The sequence below is a fragment of the Cydia amplana genome, chromosome Z, assembly GCF_948474715.1.
Source record: "Cydia amplana chromosome Z, ilCydAmpl1.1, whole genome shotgun sequence".
NCBI lineage: Eukaryota > Metazoa > Arthropoda > Insecta > Lepidoptera > Tortricidae > Cydia > Cydia amplana.
In genome coordinates this window covers 19,476,232-19,500,816 of record NC_086096.1, presented here as the reverse complement: position 1 = coordinate 19,500,816, position 24,585 = coordinate 19,476,232, and the positions used below count along the sequence as shown (strand labels likewise).

The 24,585-nt window shown below is 38.6% G+C and overlaps 1 protein-coding gene across 2 annotated transcripts in view; it reads left to right on the top strand.

Annotated features, from left to right (window-relative positions):
* Positions 1-24,585, top strand: part of LOC134660799 (neuroligin-4, Y-linked-like) — a 113,815-nt gene that overhangs the window by 38,532 nt on the left and 50,698 nt on the right. The window contains exons 2-4 of one of the 2 annotated variants that reach the window (XM_063516595.1): positions 15,839-15,906; positions 16,383-16,590; positions 20,522-21,090. In XM_063516595.1, coding sequence (XP_063372665.1) covers positions 20,637-21,090 — 454 coding nt within the window. In that variant the 5' untranslated portion in view covers positions 15,839-15,906; positions 16,383-16,590; positions 20,522-20,636. Of the gene's footprint in view, positions 1-15,838; positions 15,907-16,382; positions 16,591-20,474; positions 21,091-24,585 lie in introns of those variants that run through there. The other variant, XM_063516596.1, reaches the window with a different exon arrangement.

Below are 24,585 nucleotides of genomic sequence, written 5' to 3'. Positions count from 1 at the left end.
TTGACATTTTAACCAGCAATTTACGGAACGCTAACCGTGGCTTTCAGATCGCTCTTCTTTGTGCTGTTACGATAGGTGACAGTTCAAAAATATTATTTTCACCTCAGCAGCTCGAACAAGGGTACTTTGCTACTGCTGAGCAAAATCGCATTTTGCTCACTGAGTGAGACAAAATGAGCAAATTGCGATTTTGCTCACTCAGTGAGCAAAATGCGATTTTGCTCACTGTTTTTAAGTAGCAAAGTACCCTTGTTCGAGCTGCTGAGGTGAAAACTTAATTGTTGGTATATCTTAAGAAAACAGTACGGATATGATGGTCGTTCTTGTCTACGTGACAGCGTGATAAAACGGTGTCCGTCACTTTCTTTCCCACGGTGTTAAACAGTGACAGTTATTTTATCACGTGGATAAAGATGGATAAAGCTATCCATAATAGGCTGGCAGGAGTGAATAGAGGTAAGTGATATATGATATAGAAGGAATACATTTTTCGGGTTCTCTAATATGTTCTCACTGCTGAGGTGAAAAGTTTTGTGAACTACACGAGATCAAAGTTATTTACATCTCGTGCGCTTTTGAGTCCCTTACTACGCTCAAGATTCTAAATTAGATTCACTCGCTACGCTCGTGAATCTAGTATAGAATCTTTCGCTTGCACGGGACTCAAAATAAGCACTCGAAGAAATATCAAACTTTGATCTCTTGTTGTACAAATAACTATTTCACCTCAGCAGCTCGAACAAGGGTACTTTGCTACTTAAAAACAGTGAGCAAAATCGCAATTTGCTCATTTTGTCTCACTCAGTGAGCAAAATGCGATTTTGCTCACTGTTTTTAAGTAGCAAAGTACCCTTGTTCGAGCTGCTGAGGTGAAATAGTTATTTGTACAACAAGAGATCAAAGTTTGATATTTCTTCGAGTGCTTATTTTGAGTCCCGTGCAAGCGAAAGATTCTATACTAGATTCACGAGCGTAGCGAGTGAATCTAATTTAGAATCTTGAGCGTAGTAAGGGACTCAAAAGCGCACGAGATGTAAATAACTTTGATCTCGTGTAGTTCACAAAACTTTTCACCTCAGCAGTGAGAACATATTAGAGAACCCGAAAAATGTATTCCTTCTATATCATATATCACTTACCTCTATTCACTCCTGCCAGCCTATTATGGATAGCTTTATCCATCTTTATCCACGTGATAAAATAACTGTCACTGTTTAACACCGTGGGAAAGAAAGTGACGGACACCGTTTTATCACGCTGTCACGTAGACAAGAACGACCATCATATCCGTACTGTTTTCTTAAGATATACCAACAATTAAGTTTTCACCTCAGCAGCTCGAACAAGGGTACTTTGCTACTTAAAAACAGTGAGCAAAATCGCATTTTGCTCACTGAGTGAGACAAAATGAGCAAATTGCGATTTTGCTCACTCAGTGATATGATGGTCGTTCTTGTCTACGTGACAGCGTGATAAAACGGTGTCCGTCACTTTCTTTCCCACGGTGTTAAACAGTGACAGTTATTTTATCACGTGGATAAAGATGGATAAAGCTATCCATAATAGGCTGGCAGGAGTGAATAGAGGTAAGTGATATATGATATAGAAGGAATACATTTTTCGGGTTCTCTAATATGTTCTCACTGCTGAGGTGAAAAGTTTTGTGAACTACACGAGATCAAAGTTATTTACATCTCGTGCGCTTTTGAGTCCCTTACTACGCTCAAGATTCTAAATTAGATTCACTCGCTACGCTCGTGAATCTAGTATAGAATCTTTCGCTTGCACGGGACTCAAAATAAGCACTCGAAGAAATATCAAACATTGATCTCTTGTTGTACAAATAACTATTAAATTGATTTACTAGAGTCTGTGCGAAAAGAGAAGCGTCGTGGAATTTATTTATTTTAAACTTTATTTCAGAATATCTAATACCTTTAAACGAGCAATTATTGTTTATTTATTTATATATATTTCGGGGATCTCTGAAACGGCTGTAACGATTTCGATGAAATATACTATATGGGGGTTTTCGGAGGCGAAAAATCGATCTAGCTAGGTTTTATCTCTGGGAAAACGCGCATTTTTGAGTTTTTATATGTTTTCAGAGCAAAGCTTGGTCTCCCAGATATTAACAAATAAAGTACAAATGGCGGCCACCACCAATGTATGGGGTCCAATACATTCCACGACTCTTCTAGTTATTTCCGAACAGACTAATCTATATAGATATAACTTTTTTTATGTGTTTCGAGTTTTCATCGGAATTAATCTCTGACCTTTAAGTAAATGCACACTCCTCCCCCCACCTCCGCTCACCGACGACGCAGAAAGAAAATTAAATTCGCGAGTTAAACAGGCTATGAATAGTACATTATTGCAGAGGCCGGGAAAGGGCAATTCGTGGATGAGTTTCGATTTTGTCGGACGACGCGTAGCGGAGTCCGACAAAGAAGACGAATCCACGAATTGCTATTCCTGCCGAGGCATATATAGTGCTTTTCTCCAAAACATGCGAGGAAATAAAGTAAAATAATAATTATTTAAGCATCGAGCATCACTCAAATCGAAACTTCACATCAAAAACGTCAAAAACAATTTCCCTCTTTAATTTATTATTAAAAGTTAAAGGCACAAACTTATTCTGCCATTCAGTACCATTCACAATATTCGTTCATTGAAAATATAGTTGGTCAAACCAAATTGTCAGTAAATAAGAACAAAAAAAACTATACTCATCCTTTTCTTTTGGGTTCTAGTACTGGTGTAAGACAAAGATAGTATGATTCTCTCTGTCTATGTCAAACTATAATAAAATTGTGCAATATAAGCTTTATGAACACGGATGAGATCCTTAAAAAAATATAAAAATAATCTTTGATTTTATTAAGCAGTATTCGCACGATCATACACGAGCACAACGGTCTTGTAAGAACGAGACATGTAAGGTCGTTTATATTACTATCTCACTCTATCCTATAGCTTGAAAGTGCAATGTAGGCTGTCTAGGAATAGAAAAATAAACTGGCTGTCAATCGGTAGTCGTCAATATATTCACATGTGCTATTTGCATTCGTGCTTATTTCAGTAGTTAAATCCCTATTTTACACTGGCGACGAAAGGAAATAAGGAAAAGCGTGTCTGCGGTAATTTATTCTCACCATACCTATACAAAATAGGGCAAGAAAATGCCGATTGGTAAAATAAAAGAGTTTGACGTTAAAAACGGAACATGGTCGGCTTACATTGAAAGAATGGAAATGTATTTTAAGGTAAATGATATCAAACCGGAGAATCAACTGCCTACATTGATAGCTACAGTCGGGGACGAGGCGTATGAGCTGATAACGAACCTCGCGAGCCCGAAGAAACCATCGGAGCTGACATACGATGCAGTTGTCAAATTAGTCAAAGATCATTTACAACCGACTCCGTCAGTTTTAGCGGAACGTTACAGATTTAGGCAAAAGAGACAGGGCACGGAATGTATCAGCGATTATGTGGCGGAGTTGAAGAAGGCAGCCCGATTTTGTAATTTTGCGACTAATCTAAACACTGATCTGCGAGACCAGTTCGTATGTGGTATCAGAAGCGATCAGATTAGAGAACGTTTGTTTGCCGAAGACGAAGGTTTGACCTTCTCGGACGCGGTTAAGAAAGCGACGACTTTAGAGGCCGCAATCAAAGATTCGGCTGCGGTTGACGGTTCGGCGGGAGCGGTTAACGGCGAGGGTGCTGCGGCGGGAGCGGACCCAGTACACGCTATAACCGCGGCATACGGTCGGCGTATCAACGCTGGCGGCCACGGAGGACGTGGCGGGACGCGCGGATCGCGCGGACATGGTGGTTCACCAGGGCGGAGTTCGGGCGGAGGCACCCACCACTGCGGCGGGTGCGGTGCGAACAGCCATACTTACCAGACTTGCAGGTTCCGGAGTTACGAGTGCAGCCGGTGCCGGCGCATTGGCCATTTGCGTCGCGTCTGTCCAGAACTGACAGCGGAGGGGTCGCGCGATAGACGGACTAATCTACATCAACTTGGCGGGAAAACGGAAGATGACGGAGTAGAGCATCGCACGTTGGAGACCCTGCAGGAGGAAGATTTTCATCACTTATGCTTGAGTGATTACCCGCCGGTGAGATTGCCTGTTTTCGTAAACAATCATTCACTCACTATGGAAGTCGACACGGGTTCGGCTGCGTCCTGCATAAGTAGTGAGACATACCACACCTATTTCAAGAATATTCCTTTACAACCACCAGGTGCTTCCTTTACGTTTTACAACGGAACACCACTGACTTCTTCCGGAATGATAAAGCCCAAGGTTCGTTATGGTGCTACAGAGAAAGAGTTAGAGTTGTTTGTGATTGAGGGTGGTAAAACTCCATTAATAGGACGACATTGGTTAGTGGAATTAAAAACAGGCATTCCGATGTTTGATAGCTGTCATCATGTAGGTGGAAATAATGAAAATCCTAAAGTAAATGCTAATATTAAAACTTTATGTGACAGGTATAAGGAGTTGTTTCAAGGCGGTTTGGGGCGGTACTCGGGCGGTAAAGCGACGTTGCAGTTGCGGCCCGGCGCGGTGCCTGTATTCCACCGTGCGCGTCCGCTGCCGTACGCGCTACGCGCACGCGTCGACGCCGAGCTGGACGCCATGCTACGCGACGGCATCATCGAGCCCGTCGACTGTTCCGACTGGAATTGGTGGAGTTTTGTCGCAACCAAACCAGAGTGGAGGGGGTGAACGTCCAGTCGCTTACATTTCTAGGACGCTAACGGACGCAGAGAAAAATTACTCTCAAATACACCGTGAAGCGTTGGCAATAATTTTTTGCGTCAATAAGTTCCATCAGTACCTATATGGTAGGCATTTCACACTTAGGACTGATCACAAACCGTTGGTATCCATTTTCGGGCCGCACACAGGAATACCAGCTATGGCCGCTAGTCGCATGGAACGCTGGGCTCTGATTTTATCAGCATATACGTACACTATCGAGTATGTTCGTACAAACGAAAATGGAGCAGACGGGTTGTCTCGGTTACCGATAGTCCAGTGCGGAGAAACGAGCCCGACAGCGCCCGAGCAGACATACTTGCATTTTATTCAGCAGGCTTTGTTGCTCAACTATGGTGAGGTTTGTTCACAGACTGCTCGGGATCCCATAATGGCACGGGTTTTAAGGTACATTAGAGAGGGTTGGCCCGCAGATTGTGACATAATTGGGTTACAACCATTTTTTAATAGGAAGGCCGAATTATACGAAGAGCTGGGTTGCGTTATGTGGGGTTACAGGTTAGTGATTCCGGAGTCATGCAGGGAGCGGGTATTACGGATGCTCCACGAGCCTCACATGGGTATAGTGAAGTCTAAAGCTTTAGCTAGGAGTTATGTCTGGTGGCCCGGGGTCGACGAGGCAGTAGAACGCATGTGCCGCGAGTGCGACGCGTGTGCAGTACAAGCGGATGCTCCACCAAAGCAAGCGCCTTGCATGTGGCCTTGGCCGGATCGGCAATGGTCTAGAATTCATCTCGACTTTATGGGTCCAATTGCCGGAAAGACTTATCTTGTAGTAATTGACGCGATGTCCAAATGGGTGGAAATATTCCACATGATTAGTACCACAGCTACCGCTGTAATTGCCATTTTGTGTGAATTATTTAGCAGGTGGGGGTTACCCAAACAAATAGTTTCAGATAATGGGCCACCTTTCTCTAGTACCGAAATGCGAAATTTCAGCCAGGGACTCGGTATCGAACATATCTTTTCTGCACCTTATCATCCAGCTTCAAACGGTTTGGCTGAAGTTACGGTAAAAACTCTAAAGAGAGTAATCAAAAAAGCAATTTATGAAAAAAATGATGTAAATAAGGCTCTATGGACTTATTTGTTATATTATAGAAATACGGTTCACCCCACTACCGGCCAGAGTCCAGCCACATTACTTCAGGGTAGGAGTCTTCGTACCAAGCTCGAAACTTTGAAGCCCGACACTAGGGCCGTGGTGCGTCAGGCGCAGCAACGGCAGAAGTTAGCTGCGGGAGGAGCACATAGGGAACTAGGGTTACAAGAAGAGGTTTGGTATAGGCAATACCTTAAGGGGGAAAAATGGGCTCCAGGGCAAATAGTGCATAGAACCGGGTCGGGTGATTACAGCGTCAAGGGGGCTGATGGGTCAGTGGTACATAGACATGTCGATCAATTGAAGCGGCGATCGGGTAGACAGTCTCTTGTATATCCCGTTCCAGAAACTTTGGAACCTGATATCCGTACAAATCCTGATAATGACAGAGTTCGTAAACTTAATGTAACAAATGACCCTGACGGACTTGAAATGGAGACCCGGACGGACTCAGTCGGGCGGTCAGCGGGATCGACGTCAGACATGGTGGTGTCTCCGGAGCATGCGTCTCAACCGAGCGTTTCTCTCTCTAAATCACCACCTGGGTCGCCTATTTTTCAAGATGCTTTACCTAGCGCACCTCCATCGTCAAATGTTTCTTTACCGAACACACCGTCACCGCCCCAGGCTCGTCCTTTTAGGCAATGCCGCCTTAAGGGAATTACTAGGTTAGATCTATAGTTTTGTTGTTGTACTCTTTAAGGGAGTCCTTTTAGTTTGATGTGTATTTAATAATTTATTGTGGAGGAGTGCAATGTAGGCTGTCTAGGAATAGAAAAATAAACTGGCTGTCAATCGGTAGTCGTCAATATATTCACATGTGCTATTTGCATTCGTGCTTATTTCAGTAGTTAAATCCCTATTTTACAGAAATGATAGCTGATCGAGTCGTGTAGACGTGGCCCGCGGCTATAATAATTGGCTGTTTGCGTTTTTTATTTTTAAAAAGTAAAAAACACTACAGTAATAAGTTATTACTGTAGTGTTTTTTTACTTCCCGTCTGCTAGAACAGGACTGCGATAGTTTTATTTTTTTAAATTAGAGTTTGACAATAAAGAAGTACTTCCGGTACTATTTTTGCTACAATAAGGTGAACATTTCCGAGCATATTGGAGAAAACAAACTTAAATTTGCATATCTGAATCTATTAGTTAGAGGCCTGTAAAAGCGAAGCGGTATAGGCATTTATAGTGTCGATTATTCTTATGTGGTATATATTAGGTAGTATTTTTATTTTATTTTTCACTAATAAATGTTCAAACGACAAACGGCTCTCTCTTATTTAATAATAAAGCAACTAAGTATAATATAAATCTTAAAATGTCTCGTAGACCTGTGCATTTAATGTTTTCGCAGTGAAGAAAGGTGTTGACAAATGACAAATAGCTTGCGAAACTAAGATTTTTTTTTTCCATAATTTTCGCAAAAAGTCGCTTTTTCGGTATTACTAACTTCTGTTCCTTCTTTCACCGTATATACTACTATTCAGAACTGTTTCAATAAAATACCAACTTAAGTATGTATAAAGAAAACATCCATTAACGTGCTGTTATAGGGCAGCCTCCGTTGGAGTTTTGAAGAAAACTCTTGAATTCAACCCAAACAGTTTATTCAACCAAAATACACTGCACAAACTTCCACACTAAAAGATTTAGAATTAGAATGTTATTAGATCTATGTTAAAGAGTAAATTACGAATGACGATGTTTTTACTATTATTCGAATTTTTATACAGTAATATTGCTGTCAATGCTTCACCTACATTTTAGTTTTACCTGGTAAGCAAAATAATTATGAGTGTATATAACAGGCCCCCCGATAAGACGAGGCTTTATCTTGAATAGATGAAGCTGAGTGAGAAAATTACATTAAAAGGGCTTAATAGTAAATGGTTAGTGAATATACATTACAATGACTTATTATACTTATACATAGTTAATCTTATTCTATTATATACTAAAGCTAGTTATGTTCAGCAGAAGCGCTTGGTACATTTGACAACTAAATAAATTATAATAAAAGCAAGTGAAGTTAGTGTTAGTAATTTTTATATTCTATGAAGTAAGATTGAGAATTCCTGTACCGACACAAAATAGTCTTTGATGTTGTCATTACATTTTACAGCTAAGTGACAGGGTTTTTATTGAACAAAAACATTTATTGAACAAAAGTACTTACTAAATAACAGTAAGTACATGCCAAATATCGACATCACAAGAAATCAATTTGTTACATACTTTTGGTACAGATTTGAGAATTTCGGTGAAAAGAAGAGTTTTACAACATGGGTTACTGATGCTGAAATAAATAGGTAGTTAAAAGAGGACAGATGGAATATTCACTATTCACTGTGGTGCAAATGTTTAGGTTATCTAATAAAGTAGGTATAACGCAGTTAGTTCGTGATAGGTATAACGGTGAAGGATGGTTTTATTTAGAAAATAAAATAGCATTTAAAATAGAATCTAAGTAATTGGAGATCGTGAGTAATGAGCTCTCAATTACATTTACAAGGTGGTTGACACGCGACATGTAGGTTAGTTGTTAATTTACTTTTGTAACTTGAGATAGGGCCTGAGTCATGTGTTCTAGATGTGAGTTTATTTTATTCTATTAGAATTTAATATGGAAATGGTTGAGTTGAAATGATCTATGCAGGAGAGGTTGAGAATTAGGTTGTATTCAAGTATGGGCAGGCTTTATCTCATTTACGTGATATTTAGTATGGCGGCGGTTAATACAGAGAGTGACGTTATTTTTATTATGAACTTTAGCTATTTTGTACGGCCCTTTCCAAATAGGGGATAAGGCTTTTCGAAGCCTGTGGTGTTGTTTTAGATAAACAAGGTCGCCAACTTTGTAAGAAGTTTCACGAGAGGGTGAGTCGTAGTATCGCTTAGAGGTTTCCTTGCTTTTAAGAATGTATTCGAGGGCCTTTTCTCGACTACATCGCATACGGTACTGTAGCGCTCGGACATATTCGTCGTAAGTGAGACTGTCACTGGTATCGTATAGGGAATTAGGAATATGAGGTTTGTGGCCATACAGAAGTTCATATGGAGTGTATTGAGTGGTACTGTGTGGGGTAGTATTATAACAGAGGATAGCCGTAAATAGATAGCTGTGCCAATCGGAATGGTTTTCATTCACAAATGATTTTAAATATTCCTTCAAGGTCGAATGGCTGCGTTCAAGGGCACCATTTGTCATTGGGTGATAAGGGGTGGAAAATAAGGGCTTTATTTTAAAAATATTGGTTATTTGTTTAAATAATTCTGAGGTAAAACACGTGCCAAGGTCAGTTAGGATCATTTTTGGGATTCCAAATAGAGCCATGAAATGAACTAGATTACGAGCAACTTCCTCGCTCGTGGCGGTGACCTGTGGGTACGCGCATGAAAATTTGGTAAGGTCATCTTGGAGAGTCAGGATATACCTAAATTTTTCAACACCAGCTTCTGGAAGGGTGCCAACTATATCTAGAGCTAGTCGTTCAAATGGTTTGGTGCTCGAGGATGTTATTACCATTGGGGCTACATTACATTTTCTTAAGGGTTTATTAATTTGGCATAGCTTGCATGACTTAACATAGTCTTCGATATCTTTGCGCATTGTTTTCCAATAGTAAGAAGCCTTAATCCGATTAAACATTCTATTGATTCCGGGGTGTCCAGCGACTGTGGAGTTATGGTTTTCTTTAAGGATTTGAGGAATTTCTGCAGGTGTAGGATAGATTATTTTGTTTTTGTAAATGTGTATAGTTATGTTAGTATTGTGAAACACATATGCAATCATATTATAGATTTTAGCATAAGAAATGTTTGTAAATGGCTCCGTAAAGTCCGACACCGCCAAGTCTGTGAGTGTCGGGTTGTTTTGTAATATGATATCTCGTAGCGATTGTAGTAAGTTAAAAATAGTTTTGTAATTTGTCTCATCATAGTGATGGACTTTAGTCAATAGGAAGTAATACATCTTATTACTACTGGGAAATGGTAGGACGGTGTCAGGTTGACGTTCAGTATTTTGGAGGTCTTCTTGATTCGGGATTTCAGATAAAATTTCTTCGATATAAGGCATAGAAGAGTCAAAATCAAGAGAAGCAGGGCATGCGATTGAGTTCAATTTAGTTTTGACTAAGGTTTCGGAATATTCTTTTATGTTTGTATTATACCTTTCCGTGGATTTGTTAGACTGGGCTTTGATGAACTGTTCATAGGGACATTGGAATGTAGTATTAGGAATTTGACTTTGATTTCGGCTCTGACTGCGAGTTAAGGCATGAATTGGGATTCTGGAAAGAGCGTCGGCATTAGAATTAAGTTTCCCTGGTTTATAAACGACTTCATAGTCGTATTCCTCCAATTTTAATCTCCATCGAATAAGTCTACTGCCAGGGTCTTTTACGTTGAAAAGCCAAGTTAGTGGGCGATGGTCGGTGACAATTTGAAATTTATTACCATACAAATAAGGACGGAAACATTTTACAGCGAAGATAATGCCTAAAAGCTCTTTTTCTGTGGTGGAGTAGTTACATTCGGCTTTGTTCATAGTACGAGACGCGTAGGCGATTGGAAGATCTCGTCCTATGGGACCTTGCGAGAGTACAGCTCCAAGGGCACTGTTACTAGCATCTGAAGTCACAACGAAAGATTTGGAGAAATCGGGGTACTGAAGTAGAGGTGCCGTGGTAAGTTTTTCTTTCAGGTTGTTGAAAGCTAAATCTTGTTCAGAGGACCAATTAAATACGGCGTCCTTTTTTAAGAGAGAGGTGAGGGGTTTTGTTATTTTGGAAAAGCCATCTATGAATCTGCGGTAGTAACCTGCTAGGCCGAGAAATGATTTGATCTCTTTAGAATTGCGAGGGACTGGGAACTCAGTGACGGCTTTTACTTTGTCGGGATTAGGATGTACGCCTTTGTCAGTGATTACGTGACCTAAATAAGTCACTTCGCGACGTAGAAATTCACATTTGTCAGGTTGGAGCTTTAAATTAAATTCACGGAATCTATCAAATACAAGTTGCAATTTTTTGACGTGACTTTCAAGATCATGGGAGTATATTATGCAGTCATCCAAGTATATATAACAATGTAGGCCTTGTAGACCTGAAAGGGCTAGATTCATGAGACGCTGGAAGGTGGAAGGTGCATTTTTCAGGCCGAACGGCATTCTTAAAAACTCGAAGTGGCCTGAAATTCCATTAGGATTAAGAACAGTAAAACCAGTTTTAGCTGAGTCAGAGGGGTCCATCTTAATTTGATGAAATCCAGACACCAGGTCCAAAGTTGAGAAATATTTAGAGTTGCCTAGTTGATCCAAGATATCGGTTATGAGGGGTATTGGATAGATTTCAGTTATAGTGACGTCATTAAGGCGCCTGTAATCGATAACCAATCGCCACTTTTTTTGGCCTGATGCATCAGCCTTTTTTGGTACAATCCAGACTGGTGCACTCCAAGGGGATATGGAAGGTTGAATTATATTTTGGTCAAGCATTTTTTTGATTTGTTTATCAACTTCTTGACGGTGACATTCGGGGAATCTGTAAGACTTAGCATTAATTGGCGGGGCGTTGCCTGTATTTATTGAATGCTGTAGGGCGTTAGTATGAGTCAAAGGGTCTCCTTCGAGATAAAAAATATCAGCGTATCTACTGCAGCAATCAAGCAAAGATTTCTTTTCTTCTGAATTTAGATGAGTGTGACGAATGAGATCTAATACACGTTGGACGCGGTTAGTTGGCGTTGACGGTGCATGATTTAGGTTCATGACAGATTCAGCGGGGTTTTCTATAAAGACGGAGTAGTCGATTGGAGTAATCTTTACCTTGAGGTCCTTTATCTCGACCGGGGAATCAGTGGTATTTAAAATAGATACATTAACGCGTTTATTCTGTTTTATGGCGACTAGGCAGTTGGCTAAATACACACCCTCACAAAACATATGGTCTAATACTAATCCTTCATTTTTTCCATTTAATTCTAAGACAGAGTTGGAAATACCGCATTCAATTACACTTTCCGATCTAGCAGGAATTATGTAAGAAGGCTGACTGAAATAAATTTGTAATTGCTGACCATTTAAAGAAATAGAGTCTGTTTTGTAATCTATATTTGCGTCATAAAATTTAAAGAAATCGTTACCTATGATACCGTCGTATTTGAGATTTATCTCGTCTTTAATAGCGTGAAATTCGTAGTGAATTGTTTGATTTGTAAGACAGAGTCCTAATTGTAGGGAACCTAGAGTCTCACAGTAGGAGTCAGAGTCGTTAATACCTTTCAATTTAATAATTTCAGACGAGAGTGGGGGTTTCTGTTCTAAACTGGAGTATTTAACAATACTTACACTAGATCCTGTGTCCAACAGAAAGCAGAGAGTTTTATTGGAGTAGGGAGTATTTAAATAAGTATGTGGTAAGGATATTTTTCCTTTTAATGACTTAATTTCATAGCAGGGTATAGGACGGCTAATACTATTGGCTTCCAATTTATTTTCAGACAATGGCAAGGGTTGAGGAGGAAAAGATTCCGCTGTAAGTTCTTTTTTACAGGATTTGGAATTAGAGACAACATCAGAGTATGTCCTGGTAATCGTTTCTGCACAAGGATCAGCGAAAGAATTGGTAGGTTGTTCGTGATTAACTGGATCATGGGGTGCATTCAACTCTTGATAGGAATGAGAGCAGTCCGTTTTGACCACCTTATGGCTAGATTCAGTGGAAGAATTAGTTCGAGAAATAACGGGAGATTTGGCACAAGATGCAGTGGGGAAGTTATTATAAGATTCAGTGACGGATTTAGGACAAGATATAGTGGGAGAATTAGTAAAAGATTCAGTGAGAGGTTTCGTACAAGATACAGTGGGAGAGTTGGTATAAGATTCAGTGAGAGATTTGGTACAAGATACAGTGGGAGAGTTGGTATAAGATTCAGTGAGAGATTTGGTACGAGATACAGTGGGAGAGTTAGTATAAGATTCAGTGAGAGATTTGGTACAAGATACAGTGGGAGAATTAGTATAAGATGCAGTGAGAGATTTGGTACAAGATACAGTGGGAGATTTAGTATAAGATTCAGTGAGAGATTTGGTACAAAATACAGTGCGAGATTTAGTATGAGATTCAGTGTGGCTTCGATTGGGCGATGTATAGGTAATGGGTGGCAAACGTTTTTGATGCTGGGAACCGGCGTGGGAGACAGTGAACGTGTCATGAGAAGTACGCGATTCCGGTAGACACGAAACCGGAATCGTATTTAGTTTAAATGATCATAACATGTTTCGCATGGATATGTGTTTACTTGAGTGTTACGTGAACTTACACTGGAAATCTGAGGCCGTGAGTCAGCTATTTGCGGTGAATCAGCTGAGTTGCTTAGGCGAAGGTTATTATTGTATTGTCTTTTACGACATTCACTAATGTGATGACCTATATTTTTGCAATAGGCGCAAATTTTTGGTTCGTTTGGAAATTGAAAATGAGATTGAGTCTGTGAACTAGTAGAGGGCTGACCGGTTGGATTTGGAGGGAGTTGAGGTCGGACATGGAAAGAATTTCGCTCCTTTCTAGCGCGAAAACATTCAGATGATGAGTGCCCTGATTTGTGGCAAACATCACATATTTTGACCGCCTTAGTATTAGTTCGCTTGAGATTAAATATTTTTTCTTCCTCAACTGCAAATGAAATTCCATCGTTAAGATTTGAGGGGTTGTGACACCTAACTATAGATGAAAAGTTGGGATTTAATCCGAGCAGGAATGTGTTAAGCGCAAGATCTTCCATGGCAGCTACGCGTCCTGGAAGTTCCTTGGCAACCGTGCAAGAGTATTGTATATGGGCGAGAATTCGAGTCAAGCACGATTCTATGCGTAGTGAATATTCCGTTACTGATTCCGAAATATTTTGTTTACAATTCTGAAGCTCTAGAAGAAGATGTGTAGAATGTTTCTTTTCACCGAATGTTGTTTTGAGAAATTGTTTAATTTCAGCCCATGTATTGAAGGTCTTCAGGCAGCAGGCCATTTGGGCCTTACCTTCGAGTTGTGACAAAATAAATTTACATAGAACATTCTGCTGTTCTGAACTGGCTAAGCTTATAGCATTTTCGCAATTTGTCAAGAATGCCGGTAGGGACTCGCGATCTCCGTTGTAGGGTTTAATGAATTTAGTTAAGAAGGATAGAGTAATTTTGTCACTCATTTTGGGTTTTTGGAGCTTCGGAGAAGTTTGATTTACTTTTAATTCAAGCGCGGTAGAATTCGGATCGGTACGCTCAGCACCCGATTGATATTCGTCAGATTCCTCGGTTATGTCCTCTATTTTAAGATTACTCATTAATTATGCCGTTCAGAACATCAGTAAATGTTAAAAATAGAATTAATTATCATACTAAGAGTAAAAATAGTAACTAATTGTCCATAGAAATTGTTGAAATAATCACTTGAATGCACTTTTAGTTTGAATTTAAAGGAATTATGTAGTTACTTTCACGAATAATTGAATTAAACTCACAGAATGCTGACGATGCGCAGACACTCGGCAACGAACGGGTTGATGACCGGCCACACGATGCGTCGTATTGAGGTTGCACACGGCGAACTACGTAGGTAGTAGAGGTGTCACGTTGTCTCGAAACGTGCAGGTGTCCAAGATGGGATAAGTGCGGGCTAGTGAATCCAACAGAGACAACTAGACTGATCGTCGACCTGGAGCAGTGCGAGTGGGGTTGATATGTTGTTTGTGTTCCGAATGCGGGCTCGGCTAGGTTGCCGAGGCTGATCGTCGATCCGGGGTTGCGATGCGGGCTCAGCGACAGTGCTGAGACTAACCGTTGATCTGGAAGCTGTCCTTTGAGTTCGGAATGACGAGACCTCTGTCAGTCTCTTATGTCATCCCACCGCTGCCACCAATTTGTTATAGGGCAGCCTCCGTTGGAGTTTTGAAGAAAACTCTTGAATTCAACCCAAACAGTTTATTCAACCAAAATACACTGCACAAACTTACACACTAAAAGATTTAGAATTAGAATGTTATTAGATCTATGTTAAAGAGTAAATTACGAATGACGATGTTTTTACTATTATTCGAATTTTTATACAGTAATATTGCTGTCAATGCTTCACCTACATTTTAGTTTTACCTGGTAAGCAAAATAATTATGAGTGTATATAACAGTGCGCCACGGACCGTGCCGAACTTTTTGGTTATAACTATAGGTTTTTAGGTTGTATTACCGGCCTTGTGTTTATGAAATGTCACACATAGAAGTAGGTACTTTTATTATTATTAGGAGCCTATAATGTCCCACTGCTGGGCAAAGACCTCCCCCCACTTTTTCCAGTCTTCCCGATCCTGTGCAGTCTCTGGCCATTCCTTTAAAAAGTAGGTACTTACTTAAAACAAACATCACACACTGCCATCAATACCCTATGTACCTACTATTAATGAGACGTTCTACGAGAATGTACTTTTGCTGTGTAGGTATGGCAGCTACCTCAATCAAGTGGGTAAAGCTCGAGAATACCTAATGTCAATTTGTTAGCCAAGTCATGAAACTCATGAAATATTACCACACGAAAGCATTTTCAGGAGTAATTAGATAGAGGTATAGCAAATCTAACTAAACATTTATTTACAATCAGTTTTCAAAATAGCATTAGGATTAAGTAATTTACAAGGTTGACATATTCAAATCCGCAACGTAGGTTTCGTCAGGTCAGGACTGAGAACTGATAGCAAATGTTAAGCGACATTCTCGTGGAATGGCCCTATAAGCAACGGCTTTACTATATGTAAAGAAGGTAATGACAGCCTGGGATAGTAATATATGAGTTCCTATCCTATACCTTCCTTACCTGTTTCTTGTAACAAACGAAGCAGCGCTTGAAGCAACATATTCCTTTACATTATTTTTTTGTTTCAGGTTCCGATGTCTTTTCCATCCGGCAGTGTCTTTTGGACATTTACAACAATACTACGCACCTAAGCATGGTACCTACATCAGCCGTTAATCTTTAAAAGTTATCGATAAAATACTAAAGTAGGTATAGGTTACTCAATAAAAAAAATGTTATTACTTATTGTTTTCCTTGGAAAATAATTGGCGGACCTACATTCACATTTATTTTTGTACCTATTAAAATATTCTACGTGAATTCAATACTCCGACGGTTAAAATATATATGAAACTTACCTATAAATACGAAGTAGGGTCAGGTGGGGTAAATAATAATATAAGTTTTTAACACTCAAAAACTTATTCTACTTCATTCCTATTCCATATAAAAATAAACCTGTGTAGACTTCTTTTCACGTGGAATCGGAATGAATATAATACGTCTTTGATCTACCCCACCAGACCCTACCTATAGACTTAAGGATGATGAAACCTGCATCCAAAAATATATACCAAAAGTATGGTACCTAATTGCAATTGGTTCCAAAGTAAAATGTAAATTATGTTGTAGGTGATCAGATAATGAAGTATTTTAGAAATATTTCTATAAAACGTTCGATTCGAGTATGCTGATTAAAAGAAAAATTACTCTATGGACTAAACTAAAATCCAAGCTTGTTAATGAGAAGCAAGGACATCTTGCCCAGACTGAATTACAAAACATGTGATACAAAATTAAAGTGACTTTGACATGAAGGTATATGCCACCAGAAATGAAGGTACGTTTGGTTCTTTAAGATTGCATTGCGAAATGAACATTAATTATGAACTGAGCGAATAGCGAATTGGTATTACATTCACAGATTTCTGTTTAAAAGCTGACGTAATATTGGTACGTCATTGTAGCCAACTTTGCCCGCTTTTTTCGAAAAAAGACGAATTTCTCCAAAAAAATATATGACATCATATGACTTTTTTTGCTCAGCACGTCCATTGTGATCGAACCCGTCAGTTTATTCCAAGAATTTTTTTTAAATCTTGCTTTTATCCACTTTTTTGGCGTTTTAGAGGGCGGGCAAAGATATCCGGGGTTATGGCCAACGCCAACATTGCCCACGTCAATTTGGTGCTCAAATATTGCTCTTATGACGATGATGTACAAGGATCACAAAAAGTTTTTGGGCAATCCTACCATTCCCTGTTAATAACTCAGCGATAAGTATATAAACTTTTGAATAAATTGGGTGGGCAATGTTACCTACCCGTTTTTGCCCTTTTCCATACAAGACTCGCCTAAGCATTTTACAAATGCTAGGGTTGTCACTTTTGAGAAAATCTGTTACAATAGTTTAATGGCCATAAATATGATTTTTGCTGTATTTTACCAGCGTTAATGGGATAAAACATCTAAATAAAGGATAATAAGACAAATTAAATTCAGTATGTATTTATGAACTTACTTTAGTGTATAAACATAACCTTCTTTTACTTGCGAAGTTAGGTAAGTTAGTCGAAAGTGACAACCCTAAGCCGTTTTTGTTGGTGGGCAATGTTGGCATTCATAGGTCTGTACATCACTGGATTACATTGCCCACCGCCAAAACTCTTGTGTCTTTAGGTCTTTTTAGTTTAAACCTCAATAGACATAATCTATGCTTCATGTTTTATAACTGAAACCCGGAAATATTTGTCAGAAGGTTCTCAATTTTTTTCTACGAGCATTTATTTTTCAACAAAATTTGGCCCGCAGTAATATACCCTATATTTGACAACTCGCTGAAAATTCCCAAGTCAAGTTATGCACATTTTCGGTATATAGTATTGTCACAAATATAACCTATTTTCTACTAAAAATACCAGGGTCGCCAGAACTATTTTAAATTTTTCTACATTAACGAATTTGTTTAAAATTGTCGTTTTGGGCAAAGTTTCCCCTGGAGGCAAAGTTGGCTACAATGACGGTAACCCATTTTTTCGTTGAAGTGTAATAAATATATTAAATATTTATTTAGGAGTAGTACTTTTAATGCGTTTAAAGTTGTATGTTAAAAGTTTCTTCACAAGGTCTTAGACTAATAAAATATGAATAGGTAGCGATTTTATTAAATTTGTTAATATGGTTTAAAAGCTAATATTCCAAAAAAATTATTTCACGGCACTTGTTTTTAGTTATTTTACGTTGCACAATTCCTTCAAATACAATATAATAAAAAATAACTGGGTACCTACATCACGTTTTTCATTTGACGTGATTTATTTATTATTGGTAAGTTTACTTATGGCTAGATCTAAAATTACAATTTCTATAACCCAAGATACAAGTAGATATGGGTATCCATGGGACACGGCACAGATTTAGGTTAACCAAATATTCCCTTAGCTTCAGCGACGGGACAGCTCTACCGAACTTAAAACCTCATTAACCACGTGCCCACTTAATTCCTAATTCCTAAGTGAAAATTAATCTCAACCATGTTTGCCGTATTTCCCGCCTGAAACACAGGGAATCCTACTTCTGGTACCTACATGTAATGTAAGCCGTCACTAATTTTTAAGTCTTTGTTTTATATAAATAAATGTAACAACGCAATACGGGTTATATATATATATACGAGGGGCGTTCAAAATATTCTCGGTATTGATATCTTACAACCTCTTCTAAAATTTCTTTCGTTACTGGCCGCTAAGGTTTATTCATTGACATTAAAAAAAAGTATAATTCGAACCGAGATGTTCTTTTGTTTTTCTGCAATTGCTGAACAAACATGAACATCATGTGGGAATTGACAATGTTAACTAAATTAGAACATCGATGCGTGATAAAATTCTTGACAAAACAGGGTAAAAATCAAAAAACCATAAAAGAGGAAATGGATTGTGTTTACCGTGAGTCTGCTCCTTCTTTATCTACCATTCAAAAGTGGTCAAGCGAGTTTAAACGTGGAAGGGAGAGTGTTGAAGACGACCCTAGACCTGGCCGGCCTGTAGTAGCTACTTCACAAGAAAATATTGATAAAGTGGAAAAACTTATATTGGAAGATGGTCGAGTGAAGGTAAAATCTATAGCACAAGTAACCAATCTCTCTATTGGTACCGTACATGATATTATCCATGACCATCTTAATATGTCAAAAGTAAGTGCAAGATGGGTTCCGCGAATGCTGACTCGGGTTCAAAAAGACATGCGTGTAGCTTGTTGTTCCGATTTTATTGACCTGTGCGGTAAAATCCTGATGAGGTGCTGCAAAGAATAGTTACTGGAGATGAAACCTGGGTTCATCATTATGACCCAGAGAGTAAACAAGAGTCCATGCAGTGGCACATTAAGGGTTCAGCTCATCCCAAGAAGTTCAAGGTCATCCCTTCAGCTGGCAAGGTCATGGCCACGATATTTTGGGATTGTGAAGGAGTATTACTGATCGATTATAAAGAAAAAGGTGTAAATATCACAGGACAGTACTACGCTAACATTCTACGTCAATTAAAGGATGTAATCAAAGAAAAGAGGCGAGGAAAGTTAACCAAAGGTGTTATGCTTCTGCATGACAACGCCCCCGTCCATACTGCTCATATTGCCAAGGCAGCTATTGTTGAATGTGGGTTTGAAACTGTTACTCACCCACCGTATAGTCCGGACTTAGCCCCCAGCGACTTCTTTTTGTTCCCCAATCTTAAAAAGGATCTGCGTGGAAATAAATTTTCCGATGATAAAGCATTGAAGGCGGCAGTGGAGGAGCATTTTTACACCAAAGATAAAAAATATTTTTATGCAGGATTAAAAAAAATAATTGATCGATCTTTTAAGTGTATGAACATAGGGGGGGAGTATATTGAAAAATAAAAATATCAAACTTTTCGTACTTGTTTGTTTTCATTCTCATACCGAGAATATTTTGAATACCCCTCGTACATTGTTTGTTTAGTTACTAATTTTTAAAAAGCGTTGTTAAATGATGTTAAGATTTGAGAAAATTAATAATACTTAATGGTATTGCTTCCTGTTTTTTTTACGTTCATGTCGTTTTTTGAATAATATGTACTCGTATATTTTTGGTCTCCCCGATTATTTAATTTTGTGTAATAACTAATAAGTATTTAGTAAACGTCTACGCTGATGCATCACTGTACTGTTATGTACATACACATATGTTGCGGGTAATGTTAGAAGGTTGATTAAACTCAAGTTTACCCTGGTATAACTATTATGACGGCTGATCGGTGTTCACGTGGTGTTTTCCATAGAAAAAAAAGCGCCGGAAGTTCCGGCCCGGTCTAGCGTGAGTCATCCTTTAATGTACTCGGTGTTTACTCGTACCTACACATCTAGGTCTACCCAACACTGGCTGGGTAATGTTAGGTGTTGCATCATCACTTCTGACATTAATACCCTCCCAGTGTTGGCTCGGGTAATACTAGTTATACCAGGGTAAACTTGAGTTTAATTAACCTTCTAACACGAATACCCGTAACATAGGTATACAATATAATACTAAAAAATATATAAGGAAAGTTTATGCACACCTGGGATTGCGCAAACTCGTATGGTTTTCTGGGTGTAGTTTAAATGATTAATAGCGGCTGTAAAACTCTACATTTTCTAAGCAAATTTTTAGAGTTATCTTTTGTGGTTATATACTGCTGCTGCCTAAAATCTGCCTAAAATATTTTCAGATGTTTGTTGTGACATTATATTTTGTTGTTTTGTTACAGATAAACCAGCTCTAGTGCCAACATCCTCGACTGAGAAACTAAAATGGTCGACTCATAGCATTGGTTTTTCACGTGTGATACTAGTATCCGAAAAGGTGGCTTTAGGCGCAGAAAAATGTTAATGTTGATAATATTATATTTCTTTTCGTTTCCCGTGCTGACTACCAGATTAGTCAAAGGTGAAACAACCATGGATTCTAAGTCACCACAACCTATTATCAGCTCCAGAGTTGTACGCACCAAATATGGTGACATCAGGGGGTTCATAGTTACACCTGAGTCCAGGTTTTTAGAACCAGTAGAAGTATTTAGGGGAATTCCATACGCATCTCCGCCCGTAGGCTCCTTAAGGTTTATGCCACCTGTGTCAGGAGCTCAATGGTCGGGAGTTAAAATTGCAGAAGAATTCAGCCCGGTTTGCCCTCAAGTTCTTCCTGACATAAGAAACGAGACAGCGGTACTGAAGAGAATATCAAAGGGGAGGTTGGAATACTTGAAACGGATACTTCCCTTTTTAACAAATCAGGCCGAGGACTGTTTATACTTGAATATCTACGCGCCAGCACAAGGTAATTTACTTACTTTAATGTCCATTTATTATTATAATTATACTTTATATTTATCATATGTATATGTCAGGGTACTTGACATATAAGGCTAAGTACCTACTAAAAAATAGTTCGGCGTGTTGCCGCTAGGCAGCAGTAAGTAAACGACCAAGGTATCGAGTATCGACCGAACGATTAAATTTCGGTAGTCGGTCTGTTTTAACAACTTTCGAAGTGTGATAAAAAAATATAATATGTATATGGTAACAGTTAAACTGTGCATTATTGAAAGGTACGAGTAAGTTTAATTTTGCAGTTAGGTAACGTCGAGCAATATTTTTCAAACGTTCCCGATATGGTACCTACAGCATTCCATCAGATTATAATCCATTTTATTTTTGAAATGGTTCATGTTCCAAATAAACACCAATAAAAATTAAAGTATCCTAAACTTTTTCATCAATTAAAAAAGATCGAATACATAGCTAGAAGCAAACATAGCAAAATAAAGTGTGTTCAACGGAAAAAGTACGCTTAAACCCGGCGACAATAAAACGAAATATATAAAAAACTTTTTAACTTCCACGGGCGTTTAAACTGAAACATTTAACAAAAAGCTTGATTTATAATTTCAGCTAAAAGGGCAAAATGCTCAGCTGAGGTAACTTCTAAACGAGTAATGTTCTTGCCGAGGGACCTCGCTTTCATTTCGCTGTTGGCCGGAATAATGAGAATGCGCAGCGGACGGAATCAAAAATAGGCATTACAATATTTTGTACTAAAACAGTCATAATTATATGAAGCCCACACGTTACCATTGTATCTCATAAATCCTAAGAGCTACGTACTTGCTATTCTCGAACAGAAAGCTCGCAATTGGCAAAAAATTAAACAGATGTAAACACTAATCTAATAAGATATGTATTATGTACGAACCAATAGAAACTTAAATCAAATAGCACTATAGAAAACAAAAAATATCTACCTGTTTAGACTTTCTTTAAATTTTTGTGTCAGTTTTAATTTGTGGATAAAATGCAACTTTCTTATTAGTTTTTGAACATTCAATAGAGCCTTTACCAGCTGGTGTGGTGAAAAAAAAGGCTCTGATTTGCCTCCTTCAGAAGTAAATCCCATTAGCCTTAAAAATTATGACAGTACGAGACACCACCATACCATACCAGATCATATGCTAAAATTTTACAAAAACAAAGCACATAAATTTGCTCATACTAAGCAGCGTTAAAGTGTCGCCATTACTGTCAAATTTGTATGAAAATATGACAACGAAATCAGTGCAGAGTTAGCTTAGACGGACTATTACTCATGCCTCTCGAAATACTTGTGTTCTACCTGTGTTTTCTCTTTTAGGTACTAGATAAACTGACTGTGGACAATGCACTTCGGTAGGAAGTGAACTAGAGCATGCTAAGCCTACGTATTTTGTACCCATAAAACGTAGAGGCATAATCCGGAATTCCCGAAAACCAACTCTCTCTTGAATATTGCTGTCGCAAAATCTTACGAACACGTTTTTCTATGGCCGTCCTGGTATTGTTGGTTTCAGCTTTGTTAAAAGCGCAAGAGCACGAATACTTTTTAACTTTGCAGTTTTTTGTGCAATGCTATGCAATGGTAAATAATATCAAGATCATGTAGGCATACATAAATATACTAGGTAAAGTTGTGGCTCCGGTCTTTAGAATGTAGTTAGCATTTGTTTAAGGCCCTGTTTTTGCTCTGTTTGTTTTGACTGTCACCCGACAACAACTTTCGTTGTAAACAGGTCATGTAAAAATGTATAATAATATAAGTAGGCATGTAGGTACCTATATTAAATATTACACTTATTTCCAACTGCGTTTATCATTCGACTCCGCATGAAATCTAATAGAAATTCCAACAGAGAAGGGGCATAGAGTTCTGATGATCTACGATTACTGATGATATGTGTTGGCTATTAGTGAAGTATTTTAGAATTATTCGGTTCACGTAGAGATCGACGAGATCGTGTCTTTGTCATCCTTGCTAACAAAAGTGAGATCCTCCAGCGAGCGAACGGAAGGTGCCTCTATCTTTAGAGCATCAGGCACAAGAAACAGATAGTGCGTTTCAGCCCACTGTACCAGAATTGGTGTCGTCTGCAGCGTAACGACATTGTGTGTGGTGCCTATTGAAGTCGCCGGTGTAGATGATGATGCATGGGTGCTCAAAAATAGGAGGTCCATTATTCGCCTAACTAGCCAGCAGGAGCTAGAATATATCATTTATTCCGGCTTCCTGAGCGACGATCATGAAATTGCGAGTGGAAGCTTCCGAAAAAATCACGCTAGTACCTATCCTTTAGGTCGGGTCGGACCGAATGTAGGTGGCACCCGCCACTTAATTTAATCAATTATACAATAATGAAAACTGGGGACGATTAATTTTGTCGCTAGACTGGATATTATATAAGTAAGATAGTTCATGGGAATTGAGGAAAACTTTGAGCGCCCAGCTGGGATCGACAAGAGTAAACAGTGGTTCGGTTTAAAGAAACTTTATTGTCTAAGAAATTACAGAAATTTCACTTATAAGATAACTTATAAATAGATAACTTACAGTACTACTTTACTAGGGAAACCGAATTACTAGCGCACAGCTTGCTTAAGTAGGTAAGTATATAAATACATACATAAGTAGACCCTCACTACATTTTTCAGCAAAACAAACGGATTAATTTGAATTTTTATATGTATACGAAAGCGTCATGCAAATTTTACGCCGCCGCCGCCATTTTTTTGGAAACCGCCGCCGCCGATTATTTTTAAACCGGCCCATACGCGTGTCTGGTTATAAATTAAGATACCTGAGCCAAAGAAGGCCCACCGTTTTATTTTATGTTATATTATTCTACGTTTAATATAAACTTACAGGAAGTCTATGGTTTAACTACTAACGAACATCGACGTAAAATTGGAACACATTCACACTTACAAAATTATGAAATTTTGAAAGTAGGCAAGCTTAACATTCAGGCCATCTTTACTCAAGTACCTACCAAACTTGATTATGATATAAATAACACGTATAAGATTCATGTATTAATACTAAAACAAGGATTATCAAAGCCAGAATCGCTCAAGCTTCTCACTTAACGCACTTAGCGCCATAAGCGTCGGAACAAAAAACTTGATTTATCCGTTTCTTCCCGATCCATCATGTTTCAGATAAGGCGAGGGATATCTCCCGCCCGAGAATTGGAAATTTACGCTGTATCCGTACGAGTGCTATACTTTTCTTCTTATTGTTCTGAATTGGAAAAGACTTATGATGCATACAGATGATAATTCCAGCCAAGGAAAATATTTCTGTTTCAAATGTAGGTATTTAAATAATAGGTACTAAAAAGAAGCCGTAAGGAATCAGTATGAGTTCATTTATCTTTTATGTTTTCAACAGAACACATTGAACAGACCGAAATTAAGTAAACGTCGAACTTCAGCAGCTCTATGACTCTTTTTTATGGTAAAATGT